Here is a 14353-nt window from a genome sequence, read left to right as displayed (position 1 = left end):
GAACAGTACTTCACAATGGCTTTCAGTGAGTGGTGTCATTCATCTACGGTTGCCATCAGAGCTAGGCCGGAATCAACAAGACGGCACACGTGTGTCGTCCTTCTCCCCTCTTTCCCCCCTCGGCTTCGGCCTCCTCTCGTCGTGGGACATAGTTGTATCCACTAACGACCGACATGATACTGATTTTCTGTTATATCCCAGCCTGCTCCGATATCATCAAGATCGTCCTGGCCGTCATCCTCCCCGTACGTTCAGCTCTCACCTCTCCGAGCATCTCGCGATCCCGCTCCCGAACCCTTGTCTATCTATCTATCATCAGGTCCCATACTATGACATACCTCACACCGTCTCCGCTCTTCGCTGACCCAGCCTCCCTCTCACAGCCTCTCGGTGTCTTCCTCGAGAGAGGTTGCGGTGCTGATTTCTTCATCAACATCTTATTGACGATCTTGGGTTACATCCCTGGTGAGTGTACAAAGGCAGTCTTCGGTCCTTCCTCGGTGTTGTGTCTCAAGAGGAGAAAGGGGGGAAGGAGAATAGAGAAAAGTGGTTTCACTCGTCTCTCTGCTTCATGAAGAGGACTGAAGCACTCCTTTCCGAAAAAATCCTGCCTCAAGTGGAGCGATTGGCAGTCCGGCCGGGTAGCTCACTAAACTTCCTTCTTTGCAGGTATCATCCACGCCCTTTACATCATCCTGAAGTATTGATGAGATACATCAAAGCAGGAGTTGAAGGGTATGTACAACTCAACCTCTTCGCCCTATCTCCATGACCCTAAGTTTTATTGGGCCAAAGCTTATTGAGAGACACAGTCCACTGATCTTCGCTTTTCCCACCTTCAGTATTTCGACATGATGACACCCGTGTAACTGAAGCTGGTGAGAGGCGATGAAGTAGGGAGATGCGACTGAGATGAGGTATACCGTATGCAAATAATATTGTCCGGTGCTGCTTCTCCCGACTCATCGAAAGAGTTCCGTGTCAATCTGCTGTTCAATACTCCTCTTGCGTCGAGTCAACTCCGTTTGGTTGCAGGCGTCACTTGGTTCTGACCTAAACTGAGCTGACGCTACGTCCATTTCTCGATCTGATATGATACCTGGCGCCCCGCGGCTATTTCTTGATCAGTGATCTTATCTTACTTTTCGGCCCCAGATTGGACCACGTCACCCCTTGTGACTAGCCAGATATAACATGTTGCAGACGACGATGACGATGAGGATGAGGATGATCGATACGCTACGTAGTAAATGACTATAATGCAAGGTATGTGCGGGAGGATCTTTTGGCCCCAAAGCCATGTTGATTGACTCTGCTGTCCTCGAGAAATAAAAAATACACAAATCCCCAAGATGGTTTACTATATACAACTGGAATCCTACTTGTTCGGTTTATTGACAAAGGTTAAAGACCGTACCAGAACTAATCCGATTCGGCTCAGTCAGCCTCAAGCTTTCGGCATGCCTCATCGAACCCAACTCACCTGGCCTCCTTTGTTGGTGAACAGCTCTTCGACGGCAGCTTCAGCCCAAGGCATCCAGTCTGTCTCCACCAACGCTCGATGTCGTTCCTTGACCGAGTCTTTTCGCATATTAGGAGCTATAGTGGGGAGGCAACGATGCGGTCAGATCTCATCCACGATCCAGTGACTGTTTGAGATACTGCACTCACGGATATAACGATCAATGGGGCTTTCCAGTGCAGCTCGGAAAGCATCTTCCAATTGTGTTCCATTGCCCTTCTGCACATGATAGACGAATGGCGGCTCGACAGCTCGCAGCGCGTTGTGTTGCGTGATCCACTTGGACCAGTCGTGAGGGTTCTCTTTGTCCCAGTACATGACCGGGTTGATAAATGGCACACCAAAGCAGAGGGCGTCGTACGCTGATAAAGGTCGTAAGCTCAGTGAGACTTCTTTGGCATGATTTGTAGAGTGTTGAAGGACTTACGTGAGGGCGACAGCCATGGTTTTCCGATTCCCAACTATCAATTCAGATAGGTCAGTGTCTGCATCGCTTTTCGGGGTCATTCGCGGGTCTCTCACCAAGAATTTGCTTGAGGACAAGATCGCGTTCCACCCATCCTGAGTCTGAGGTCCCAAATTGTGTATCTTCTGTCCAAACAGATCTTCCGGAACACCATCCTGGTTCTTTCCAGCAGTCGCAATCAGCTCGAAAGGGACATCTTCTCCAGATGTGGCGTTGTGTGCGGAGGGCATGGCGTCGCTTGTTGGTCCTAGGAGGTCGGGCCAGTAGAAGTCTCTAGATTCAGGATCGAAGTAATCCTTTCTTTTTCCGAGGATCAAACCGCGATGAAGCTTTTCGGAAGGCAGCTCGACGCTTCGACATCGGGTCTCGATCGAGTAACCTGTACGGAGAGACCGCGTCAGCGGCATGTCCATGTCAACCCATGTTTCACACAAGCGGTCAGTCGCACTTACCGAGGAAATGATTCCCTTTCCCATCTTTGGCCCATGCTCCATAGTCTTCTGGGGCCAATGTGAATTGTCTTCCCAGTGGGTGTTCTGGTCCCTCCCAGAAATGGAACGTGAAACTCTTGTGCAGAGGAATTCCCTCCTCGTATCCTTCCCGTTTCATACATCCGAATCTTCCTTCCGCCTCTTGGAACTTGCCTGAAGTATGAGCGACCTCCTGTTCTTGCCATGTATCTTCGTTTCGAGCAAGACACTCTTTCAGGCCGCCACCCTCCCAGAGGATGACGGCGACTTTGTCGGGCATTCCTTGGTACAGGGTGAGAGTATCCATCGGCCCAGCGCTGTAGAGGAGGGTGTAGTTTAGTGCACTGAAAGCCTCAATCGAGGATAAAGCCCTGCAAATGAGAAATAAACCGAGTCAGATGAAGTCTGACATCACGGAAGGAGAGCACACCCACCAGATGTCTTCTCCACTGGTATGACCATTGAGGGCGTTGTTGAAGTGGAACGACGCGAGAATGACTACTGTCTCTTCGCCCTCGCCACATGTTCCCGACTCGATACAGTCGGCCAATCGTTGTAAAGCTGGGGCGTTCTTCGATCGTCCAGACGCGGTATCTCTACGATATCACTACGCATCAGCATCATCGGACAATCCTTACGCTTTGTGTAAACTTTAGCAGATAAGCCTCACTCACTCTTCTGGAACCGGGAACCTCGTCATGAAAGTCTCTCTCAGCTCTCTGATCTGTCTGACCTCTTCCGACCTGTCCACTCCCAGCCCTATCCAGCTACCTAGATCCGGTGCGTGAAAGCTCATCAACCGATGTAACGCACCGCCATTGTCGGATGCGTCCTCGTCTTCGGGGAGAGGGGATTGGGAGATGTAGAAGAATGCAGCAAGAGTGAGGAGGGTGGTGAAGAATGTTATGCAGAGGGCGGTTATTCTGAATCGTGGGGGGACGAGCAGTACCATCGGTATGGTCAAAGTTGGAAGATAGACAGGTTTTCAGAATTGGGTTGGAAGATGATTTATCGATTTCGGTGGGGACAGAGCGTCAAACCGTTCAAAGACGTGTGTAGATATAGAAAGAGGAGTGAACCAGCGAGCCAGAGATGGAGAGGGGAAAGGCAGGGAAGGTTGATCAGCACCGCGCCATGCAACGTTGTTACTACCCGAGCGTTGAGAAGGGTTATGCTCGGTAAGAACGCCCCAAGTCCGTGCGAAAGAAGATTGATGCGTGTGTGCCATGTTGGACGACACACGCTACAACGCACACAGATCGCCTCGTCGTTCTTCTCCGCCCTGGTCACATCCTCTCCGATAACAAGACGGAGTTGAAGGAGATCACTCACCTGGCGGACGTCATTCCTGTATGTTTTGACATGTCGATGCTGATATTGCTTGTTCCAAGAGCTCGTGCTACGATTTCAGTCTGATGTGTCTGGCTGGAGTGTTACTGCGTGTCTCTTCAGGCGCGTTTCTAGATGCACTGGTCGTGATTGTCTCTCCTCTTATGAAGCCCCGTCCGGCGTGGCGTCTAAGCGTAATGTGATGTGTTTTTCTTTTCTCAGATGTTGAAGAGATAGTTGATGATCGTGAGGGCGCTGTCGACAGTGGTATCGGTAGGGCGCGAAATCCTGAGAGATGTAAAGGTGAGAGGGGTTTCGTAAACAGGTGTACAGTGTGGAGAACGTATGGGCTGAACAAAAGAGTGTGGCTTGTGTCAAAAGAGTGTGGGATGAATAGAGAGAGAAGATGTCAGAAAACGCGTCAGTTGACTTTGGATAATGAAACAGGATGTCATGATGAAAGAGTAAATACGAGTGGGAACAGACTGCTTGATTACCGATGCATCCCATCGCTGCGATCCCACGTACGTTGATGCATGTCGCCCCCCCAGTGCTCTTCTCGTTCACCCCGAGTCAATAATGGAACATGAATAAACAGACATGGACCAACCTACCGACCATCGTGGAGAATTCAACAAATAAACAACACCTCCACCGCATCTTTGACCCTGGAACCTGAAAGTCAAAACCCACTTTAAGCGGAGGAAGAGAGAGAGAGAAACGAGTTCAGGATCGATACTACGGCTTCTCGGCTTCAGGGTCAATTGACTTGTTTATGTTCAGGTGAATCTGACGTGGGGTCAAAGAGAGAGACGGAGAGAGGCGACAAAAGACACGTTTCATATTTCTCGGAATCAAGCTACCGTGAATAAGTTGTGTCCGACTGCCCGGGTTCCTACGTCCCTACGTCCCCACGACAGCGGCGCAGCTTGCGTCTCTCGCACCAGGCTCTCGCTCAGGCTCAGGCTCCCAAAGCATGGACATGGAGGCAGCGTCGTCGAACAAACAGTACCGCGTCTCGATTGACCTGCTGTACGATGAAGACCCCCTGGTTCGGATTTTGGGGGCAACAGACAATTGCGAGTCATTTCAGTGGTCCGTGGACTGTTTCGCTCTACGTCTTGAGGTCTCTGCGCACGGTCCGTCTGTCTTGGAGGATCATTCAATCCCGCCACGTCACATCCACACTTACTGTGTCTCATCAATCCTCGTATCCCTACATTGATCCAGCTCCTTCGGGCTTGCCCAGCTCACATTTCCCCGCTTTGATTTCTGCACTGGTGGTCTCATTCAATCTTGTGCATCTCCAGGGCAAAGGCGTCATCGATCTCGAACTCGTCGCGACTAGAAACACTGTAGAAACTCAATGTTGACCACGGCAGAATTCAATGATCTTGAAGTACGCTTCACTTGCCTTCCGTCAGCAGTCTACCTTCGCATAGAGTGGCAGCTGCCATCTACTACGCTCACAGGATCGGGACACTGACGGGCTTGAAGCCCTCTTGCTCACCATAGCTCGCGCACATCTCGTTGTGAGCGAGTCAAGCTGACGTGCATCATTGAACATTAGGTGTGGGTAGAAATCAATCTGGGGATCAGATCTTATACATTGAGTACGTGAACGTATCTTTTCCATCTCTAGTCTAACCGAGACGAGCCTATCAAATAGAGGAATATCGACCTTCCTTCTCTCAAGCAACGACAAGGTTACCGCCTACCTTCACAACATATCTCCAGATCCCATACCCTTCACCTCCATCTATCGTAAGTGATACGCTACACAGTGCTTCGTAACTCTGACAATTTGAATTGCAGACGTACTCCATCCATGTTCGCAACACCTCACCGAAAGAATGGATAGGTGATCTGCTGTCTGATCCAGAGATCGACAGGGTACCCCTCGATACGGCTTTCCTCTATCCTATTCCAGGTCACGGAGCGGTACATCGGTGCTTCTCAAAGATAGACTTTGGGGACCTGACAACTGAGCAAATCGGAGCTTGTGAGGTGAGCGTTCTCGAGGGACATCAGTTGGTGGGATCGAGGACTGAAGGCTGTAAAAGGTCGACGACCTGCTTGATGACGAACGAGGAGTGGGGATGATCGATGATATTGGCGGGACTTTAGGAACGATTACGATCGACATTTTCCGGGGCAATCGCATCCCACCACCCGAGAGATTTCAAAACTTGACATTGCTTGTGAGTCGGCTGGCCAAAGCCGACCATCCAGTCCATGAGCGTGCTTGACTGATGCAACTGTTCGGGATACGACGGGATACAACGGATCTATCTCGGACCCCTTCCAACCCGCAACTGGTCCATCCAAGCATAAATCCGTTCCCCGTCAATTCTCTGATGACTTTGCAGTGTTTGACGACGATTCTGTTGATCCTTGGTGTCGAATCATCTTCATCGTGAGTGTCTCAACGAAGCTGGTCGCCAGTATCCACCAGATATCGTTCGACGCCAACATAAGTCTTGCAGCTGATGCAGGCAGCAGTATGGTACTCGCCCAGCACTCACCGCTAACGGCGTCTTTGACTGTTCCTCTATCTCTAAATCGCCTAATATACTGATGTCTGGGACACTGGAGCAAGACACACCTGGAGGAGAGATACTGGTCCCTGCTTCACCAGAAATATCCAGGTCCAACTTGATTATCCAACCGTCCCGCCCGTCCCACCCCGCACAAGGCGAATCACTTGTCGACGTGACAGATAGAAAGGAACCGACTTTTTCAAAGATGGCAGAGATAGCTTCTTCTGGTCATGATGCAGCGACGTCAAGGAGAGTTGAGGCAAGACCGGCTGAGCCCCATGAGTCTGTACGGCCGGCCGATATGGTACAGTCACATCAAGCCAGAATTCCAAAATCGACAACTCAAGCGTATCAGTCGGAAGATAATATACGACGCATCGACTTTGCATACCAGCGTTCAAGCGTGGCATCTCACGTCGATTCTAGCGCTAACAAGAGTGACACTGCCCGAGTCATTTCTTGCTCAGGCTATGCTCCCGAATGTGGTATTTTCAGGAAAAGAGACACCTCAGACAGAATGACGACACAACCAAGACGGCGGGAGATCTATGGTGACAAGCACCGAAGTGGACGACAGGACAAAGAGGGCGAAGCCAGGAGAGAGAAGCAGCGAGGAGTCAAAGAAGGGAAGGGAAGAAGGGATGGGAGGACAGTATAGGAGGCTGATGATCTCACATTGTCTGACTGATGAGAGATCGTTCATAGCTGGGGGACAATGAGCACGGTAGATCTTGTGATGTGATACCATTGTACTATGGCCTCACACACCGCCAAGCGGCATCATGGATGTTGTTCGGCTTTCATCCGAATCGAATTCAAGCTGTGCACAGACCTTGACGGACGAGACAACGCACGGACCATAACATCAGGATCCAGCCAGGCCTATCCCGGACGCCCGCGAGATGCTGTTCCTCCATCTCTCTACAATTTTTTTTTCTCCCTCTTTTCTTTTCGTAAAGTATCTGTCACTATTACTCTTTGACCATATCATCACCTTGCTTGTAGGAGACGAAAAAGGCAGAAGACTTGATCACGATGAGAGCAAAAGAGTTTAACGGGTTCGAGGTACAGTCATCTTTATCTTCCAGCTTCGCACTGTCTTTCGGAGCTGATCTTATGCTCGATCTGTGTTGTCGGTACATAGGCGTACTTAACGGTGGACGGCGAGAAGCTCCGTAAGTCATAAGTAACTCGTCCCACTGCATAACCAATACTCAAGCTTGCGATCTACGGTGTGGTACAGACGAACATAATCTGGTGAAATTGGGCGGGGAGGGCCGAGTGAGAAGACTGGAATGCTATATCGAGCCGAAACCACACACGGTAACTTATGCTTTTCGTCCCTTGCCTCTACTTAGCCAGTCCGCCAGTTCTATATCCTGTCCTGTCCTCCCGACAAAGACTTTTGTGAGCAACAATAGTAGCTGATACATTGCGTCGATCCATTTGCAGGAATTTGCGATCAACGTCCGACTGGGCCGTCGTAAGCCCTGGACAGGTGATCTCATAGCAGAACCAACCATCGATGGTCGACCGACTCACTCACTGCACGTCAGGAAGAACTGGCACAGAACTCATTTTATGGACACTTTGTTCGAGGAAGATGCTATGGGACAGTTGAGCGAATGCAAGATGACATTCGGAAGTTTGGTAAGTCGCGTTCAAATCTCTTGTCGATGTGAGAGGACGAGGTCGCTGATTGGATAGCGCACGATGCAGGAGGACCTTCGACGGTATGGGAGCAATGGAGAAGGCGATTACGAGGTCGGCAATGACGAGAGGGAAGGGGTTATCTCGATTGCGGTCTCTCGAGGCGAGGTGGAGAAGATCAAACCGGTCAAGATGAAGATCAGTCAAAGCTTGAGACGCGATAATGTGAGATTGCCTGAAGGTCGCAGGCGGAACCCAAGCTGACGCTGAAAGAACCGCAAAGGGGAAGGGAGGGGTCGTGTGAGTCCAGCTCGCGATCTGATAGACGTGACTGTACTCCGGAATGTTGGTGAGCTAACGAGTATACCACGTACCCGCACATACAGCGGGAAAGGACGGTCAGTCGAAAGTGATGAACGAGCAGCGTTTGGCGAGGAGTTCAGATACGATGAAAAAGACGCACATGATCCGTGGGTCAAGTTTGTGTTCAAGGTGAGCTGTTATCGTGAACACAATTACCATGCCCACATTTCTCGCTGATAAGACCTATTCCGGGATCACACAGATTCGCAGTCGAGAATACCTCGACAAGAACAAGCTATACGACAGGAGTGCGTGATCCATCGGGATCGTTCCGGAGCAGCTGATGACGATTGCGTACAGTCCCAGCTCAACAACACCCTCTTCAGGTGGCCAACCATATCAAGCTGAAAGCTGAACCAGAGCCCGACTCATATGACGATCCGATCGACCACGGAGATCGGACCGATGTACAGAGGTCACAAACATTCAGATCACTGAAAAGGGAGAGGATAGATGATGACAATGAGTATCTGGCGGCGAAGTCAAGGGAGATTGTACAAGAAGAATTGGCGGAATTGAGGGTGAGTGTTTTGAAGATCAGGAGCGGACGATACGTCTGATTGAAGATGTGGCATGATAGGAGGAAGTTAGACGACTAAGGAGTCGAGCAACAAGCGTGATGACCGTCGATACCTCGTACGGTATGAGAAGGTGATGGGTGTCGGTGTGATAGTCGGTATATAAATCAGTTGCGTTCCGAGCGTTCATTCATTAGCTTCGCGTCATGAAGGTATATCAGGCACAAATCTCCGTGACAACGTCCGAAATCAGCCACAAATCTCGATTTGATCCCGCCACTCACTGCTATCGTCCGCTTTGGTGTGGATGACGATTCGGTGGCCAAAGACAACAATCAGTAAGTTATCTCTTCTGGACTCTACGTGTATGTTTGGTCACGACATCAATCCGTATCGCGACACGTTGAGAACGAATCCTTCCGCTTCTTCTCATCAAGCCTCCCCATAACACAACGATTGTACACCCAAACACCCATAGCTCTCATTCCACTCTGCGATTTTGCGCCAGCCAAGATGTCAGGTTGGATGTCCTATTTCACAGGGAAGAAGGATACTCGAGAATCCGCCCGAGATGCCATCGTGGGACTGCGTCAGAATTTGTTGATGCTGGAGAAGAAGGAGGAGTTCTTGCAGAAGAAGATCGACGAGGAAATGAAGAAGGCGAAAGCAAATGCTACGACTAATAAGCGATGTGAGTTGGTATTTTCGTCGCCCAGTGTCTTTTTTCGGGTGGGGAGTTCAGACAGACATAAGAGCGCTAGCGTGTGATGAAAGCGGGAAGGAGGGGTATCATGCGGAACAGTCAGATACGGGTGATTGCGAGATACTGGCCGTGAGAGTGTTGAGTGCTATCTCGATAATGAGTCGGGAAGCGGACGCGCGAAATTGGTCTGAAGGATATCAACTGACACTTACTTTGTCTGCCTTTTACAGTGGCCATGAACGCACTCAGACAGAAGAAGGCACACGAAAACGAGTTGGATAGAATCGCAGGTCAAAGATTGACATTGGAGACACAGGTGAGATCATGACCTTTCATACCTATATGATGTTCCACTCGTTGGCACTGTCCCTGGCACATTCCCCAATGCAAGCCACTAACCCGAACCTTGATGTAGGTCAACGCCATTGAATCTGCGAACCTGAACGCGGAGACTATGGCAGCTATGAAGAAGGGTGCAGATGCTCTCAAGGGTATCCACAGCAACCTGTGCGTAATGATGACTTATTTACAAGCTCACCTTCCCCCTTCTATCGTTTCTCGGGGTACCTTCGTCCGCGAATGGAACCTCGGTCTACGGAAGAGGGCGAAACAACCCCAATTCGACTGGCACTGACATGACCTGTTCATCTCAACAGCACTGCCGAAGGCGTCGACGCTACCATGGATAAGATCAGGGAACAAATGGACCTCACGAACGAGATTTCAGATGCGATCTCAAACCCGGTAGGAATGGGTATCGTTTTGGACGAGGTGCGTGACCATGCCTACCCATCGACTGTCCACCACACGGATGCTTTCGAAAGGTGCCAAAGCTTCACCCGTAACAATCGGCTGACATTCCCTCCTTCGTCCAGGACGACCTCAAAGACGAGCTCGAAGCGCTCGAGCAAGAACAATTGGACGACCGACTCGCTGGAGCAGACCGTGTACCGAGCCATCTTCCTGCATCACCAGTCGGACAAACGACAGGTCGTAAGTCCGAGAGCTACTCTTTACAATACGACAGCTGATCAATTTGCTCTTCAGGGGCACCGGTACAAGAGGAGGAAGACGACGAAGAAGCTCAACTCCGACAGCTCCAAGCGGAGCTTGCCATGTAGATATCGTCAATGGTATGCTTAGGCACACCAGAACGTGTGGCTGGATCGGTCCTTCAACCATGTTAGAATCCATGTCGATACCCTTCCCTGCGTCTTTGAACTACTCAAATCGACCAATTTGTTGTTCCAACAACCATACATCTCTCATGACCCTCTACCAGTCTAACCTAATATGCAAAGTTCAATTCCGCCCACCCATTCATCCTACCATCATTTGAGTAGCTTTTTATCTAGGTCCCGGTCTTTGTCCGTTCCGGATCTCGATTCGTCTCCAGCTCCCTCCATGAGCATGTAACACATATCGTACGGTGACTGAGATAGCGTGCATTGTGCTTATCATCATCATATAAGAGATAGAGAGGGATGAGATGACGTGGGATTGATTTTGTGGTGGACTCAAAGTTCGATTTGATTCCGTTCCATGACACTCCACTTTTTGGATAATTATTAGAACCCACAAAATCTTGATCAGCGTTTATACAGTGAGATCATCTATCTCTCTTGTGATCCATCTGTCTATCGATAACACATACTGGGTCAGGCAAGAGACAGCAATATGGTGAGTGTAGAAGGAACAACCAGGCATTGGATGGAAGATGCGCTCTCTGCGAGGTACAATGAGCTAAACTGATATCCTCTTGATAGCCACCAAGAACAAAAGTCCAACAATCAGGTTTGGGTAAAGCCCTCATCAACAGACGACATAAAGAAGCGGTTGCACCCAAGGAATCACAGCTGGTAATTGGCTGCCTCTTTGTCCCAATCCCATCAATCGCAGATTCTATGGAAGAAGCTGATCATTGAGCTGCATGCAATTAGTATACCCTCGACGAGTCCAACCCTCTCGCATCGGTCACACACGAGAGAGATCTGGATGAGTTCTTGGCGAATGCAGCTTTGGCCGATCATGATTTCACGACTGGTAAGTGGAGATGTCTTTTTGTCCCATAGCTCGGGCGAACGTCGCTCCTGACGAGAGTACTGCCCTAACAGAGTCTGTGCCTGTGCTGATCGGTGCTTTCTCGATTGGATGGGTACAGAACGGAGTAAGATGAGAGTCATTTCCGCACCGAACATGCCTACGTCGAGCAATAACCCTTATCTCCTTTCGGCAGAAGAAGAGAAAGAAGTGGTTCAGAAGAAAATGGATTTCAGCGGTGACCTGAGAGTTCCCAGAAGGTGTGTTCGAGTCACAGATATATCAGTAATCCTGTCGAGCATGATGCTGACCCTTCCTCTGATCTGTCTGTCTAGACCACCCTGGACGAGAAAGACGACCAGGCTGGAACTGGAGAGACAGGAGAGAGATTCATTCCTTGAATGGAGACGTGGATTAGCACAGTCAGTCGATCTTTCCAAGCGCACCAGGCCATCTACGAGAATTCTGACTGATAAGTTGGTGTTTTTTTGGTTTGCTATCGTCGCAATTTTAGACTTGCCGAATCGTCCAACCTCCTCTTAACGCCCTTTGAACGAAATATTCAGTTATGGCGACAACTCTGGCGTGTGCTCGAACGATCCCATCTCATCGTCCAGATCGTCGATGCTCGAAACCCAATGGGATTCAGATGTGTAGATCTGGAGAAATATGTTCAGGAGATAGGGACGGATGCGGATGAAGATGGAGATATTATCGTTCCCGGCAAAGGGAAGAGAAGGAGCTTGTTATTGATCAACAAGGCAGATCTTTTGACATATGATCAGAGGTGCGTGAAAACTCTAGCAGATTGGGATTCCTTCCTCGCCAGTGAGCGACGAATGGCTGACATATCTATGTGGTGCTGTTCCAGATGTGAATGGGCGGAATACTTTGAGAGTCAAGATATTGCGTACGCCTTCTTCTCAGCAGCAAACGCAGCTGCGCTGCAGGAACAAGCGGAGAAACAACGTCTGAGAGCGTTGGGAGAGTATGATGAGAACGCCGAAGATGATGACAGCTCAGAAGGCGAAAACGCAGCCGCGCAGCAGGAGGATGAAGACGAGTACCCCTCGGGCGAAGAGATGGATCCACAAACCGATAATGAGGAGGCAGCTTTGGCTCAAGGAGTGACAAACACCCACCTCGACGATGGAGAAGAAGAAGAAGAGGCAGAAGACGATGACAACGACGAGGAAGGGTGGTCTACTGAAGGCGAGCATGAGGCGGGCGAGCCAACAGGCGAGGTCGAGGAGAAGCTAGCACAAGGAGAGACAGTGCCTTTGCCAGAAGTCGTTCAGGAGGTGGCCGCCAAGTTTCCACCTTTGAAAGAAGGCGAGGTCGAAGACATCAGGACGAGAGTTTTGAGTGTCACTGAGCTGGAGGATCTTTTCGTTAATGCTGCGCCTGATATCCAGGGTAAGTCGATGAACGTTCCTGCCGGCGAGACCGGACAGCTGATACTGCGCCCTATCTAGAATTTGCCACACCTCAATTCCCCAATCCTGACAAGCTTATGGTCGGTCTTGTCGGATACCCTAACGTCGGTAAATCATCCACCATCAACGCCCTCCTCGGTGCCAAAAAGGTGTCCGTCTCAGCAACGCCGGGTAAAACGAAACATTTCCAAACACTCCTTCTGTCCGATACCATCACCTTGTGTGATTGCCCTGGTCTCGTTTTTCCTCAGTTCGCCAATACTCAGGCGGATATGGTTGTCGACGGTGTCTTGCCCATCGATCAAATGAGAGAGTATTCCGCGCCGGTGGACTTACTCTGCCGAAGAATACCGAGAGAAATCCTTGAGGGGACGTATGGTATCAGGATCGATGTCAGGGGTGAGGAGGATGGAGGTACGGGCAAGGTCGGCTGGGAGGAATTCCTGTCAACTTATGCTAGTGAGTCAGGAACTCACATCATGGCACCAGGAGACGATACTGATGACCGAGATTTACAGTTGCCCGAGGTATGACTCGTGCATCATTCGGTATGCCTGATACATCCCGAGCGGCACGCTATATCCTGAAAGACTACGTCAACGCCAAGCTACTTTACGCCCATCCTCCTCCTGGCATCGATCCCGATGAATTCATGAAGAGCAGTCGAGAGCAAACGCTTGAGAAGATTGAAGAGTCTTATGAGAATGGACGAAAACGAGCGCCAATCACCCATGTCAGCAAGAATGCGGACACGTTCGTTGCTCCTGCTCGTCCACAAGATGCGGGGCGGGAAGAAGATTTCGAGCAAGCGGAAGCGCCTGCCGGTACACCCGAGGCAGAAGAGCAAGAGAAGGGACAACAACGACAATTGACGACCAAATCAATCAAGGCGAATGCTGCTTCGGCACCGATGAGATCAGGAAAGGAGAAAGCGGCAGCTCTGGACGGTGTCTTCTTCAGTGAGCCCGGAGCCCAGCCTCGTTTGGTGGTCAAGGGGAGGAATCAACAGGGAGATATACAGGAAGGAGGACAAGGCTTTGCGCGAGCGACGATATATCCTCATCAGAGATTACTGGGTCCGGACGGGATGCCGATGGTCACGGGAGGTAAGGGGGGCAGTGAAGGTGGGAATGGGAAGAAACATTTCAAGAGGAGCGAAGGGAAGAAGAGGTCAGGAAGGGGGTATGATTGAGGTGGTTTTTCTTTCAGTCAGGTCCAGTCAAGGTTGGGTTGAGCGGAAGTATAACGTGTCGAGTAGTATTTCACATGACGGTTGAGCACAAGACAAGCGCACACATCATTGGAAGAGCATCATC

The 14353-nt window shown here is 50.2% G+C and overlaps 5 protein-coding genes across 5 annotated transcripts; 4 read left to right on the top strand and 1 right to left on the bottom strand.

Annotated features, from left to right (window-relative positions):
* Window positions 1-1404: 1404 nt before the first annotated feature.
* On the bottom strand, window positions 1405-3410 carry IAR55_002379 (uncharacterized protein; the record flags this gene model as incomplete). The annotated part of the gene is made up of 8 exons (XM_066945493.1): window positions 1405-1422; window positions 1484-1599; window positions 1672-1884; window positions 1950-1983; window positions 2045-2367; window positions 2441-2829; window positions 2893-3054; window positions 3133-3410. The coding sequence occupies 8 exons, from the start codon at window positions 3408-3410 to the stop codon at window positions 1405-1407; spliced, it is 1533 nt and encodes a 510-aa protein (XP_066804182.1).
* A 1743-nt stretch (window positions 3411-5153) lies between these two features.
* On the top strand, window positions 5154-6985 carry IAR55_002378 (uncharacterized protein; the record flags this gene model as incomplete). The annotated part of the gene is made up of 7 exons (XM_066945492.1): window positions 5154-5186; window positions 5358-5400; window positions 5457-5551; window positions 5603-5850; window positions 5915-5988; window positions 6157-6203; window positions 6290-6985. The coding sequence occupies 7 exons, from the start codon at window positions 5154-5156 to the stop codon at window positions 6983-6985; spliced, it is 1236 nt and encodes a 411-aa protein (XP_066804181.1).
* Window positions 6986-7362: 377 nt separating this feature from the next.
* Window positions 7363-8995, top strand: IAR55_002377 (uncharacterized protein; the record flags this gene model as incomplete). The annotated part of the gene is made up of 10 exons (XM_066945491.1): window positions 7363-7392; window positions 7472-7502; window positions 7571-7650; window positions 7780-7977; window positions 8047-8202; window positions 8261-8277; window positions 8364-8469; window positions 8543-8588; window positions 8641-8861; window positions 8921-8995. The coding sequence occupies 10 exons, from the start codon at window positions 7363-7365 to the stop codon at window positions 8993-8995; spliced, it is 960 nt and encodes a 319-aa protein (XP_066804180.1).
* A 376-nt stretch (window positions 8996-9371) lies between these two features.
* On the top strand, window positions 9372-10682 carry IAR55_002376 (vacuolar-sorting protein SNF7; the record flags this gene model as incomplete). The annotated part of the gene is made up of 6 exons (XM_066945490.1): window positions 9372-9549; window positions 9792-9877; window positions 9977-10068; window positions 10218-10332; window positions 10437-10554; window positions 10609-10682. The coding sequence occupies 6 exons, from the start codon at window positions 9372-9374 to the stop codon at window positions 10680-10682; spliced, it is 663 nt and encodes a 220-aa protein (XP_066804179.1).
* Window positions 10683-11238: 556 nt separating this feature from the next.
* Window positions 11239-14229, top strand: IAR55_002375 (uncharacterized protein; the record flags this gene model as incomplete). Its single annotated transcript, XM_066945489.1, has 9 exons — window positions 11239-11241; window positions 11328-11420; window positions 11502-11604; window positions 11723-11861; window positions 11937-12023; window positions 12116-12388; window positions 12473-13017; window positions 13077-13496; window positions 13556-14229. 9 exons carry the CDS (start codon window positions 11239-11241, stop codon window positions 14227-14229), a joined length of 2337 nt encoding a protein of 778 aa, XP_066804178.1.
* Window positions 14230-14353: the final 124 nt, after the last annotated feature.

This window comes from Kwoniella newhampshirensis, chromosome 4, assembly GCF_039105145.1.
Source record: "Kwoniella newhampshirensis strain CBS 13917 chromosome 4, whole genome shotgun sequence".
Taxonomy (NCBI): Eukaryota; Fungi; Basidiomycota; class Tremellomycetes; order Tremellales; family Cryptococcaceae; genus Kwoniella; species Kwoniella newhampshirensis.
Note: the sequence above shows the minus strand (reverse complement) of the source record. Positions and strands in the feature narration are given on the sequence as shown.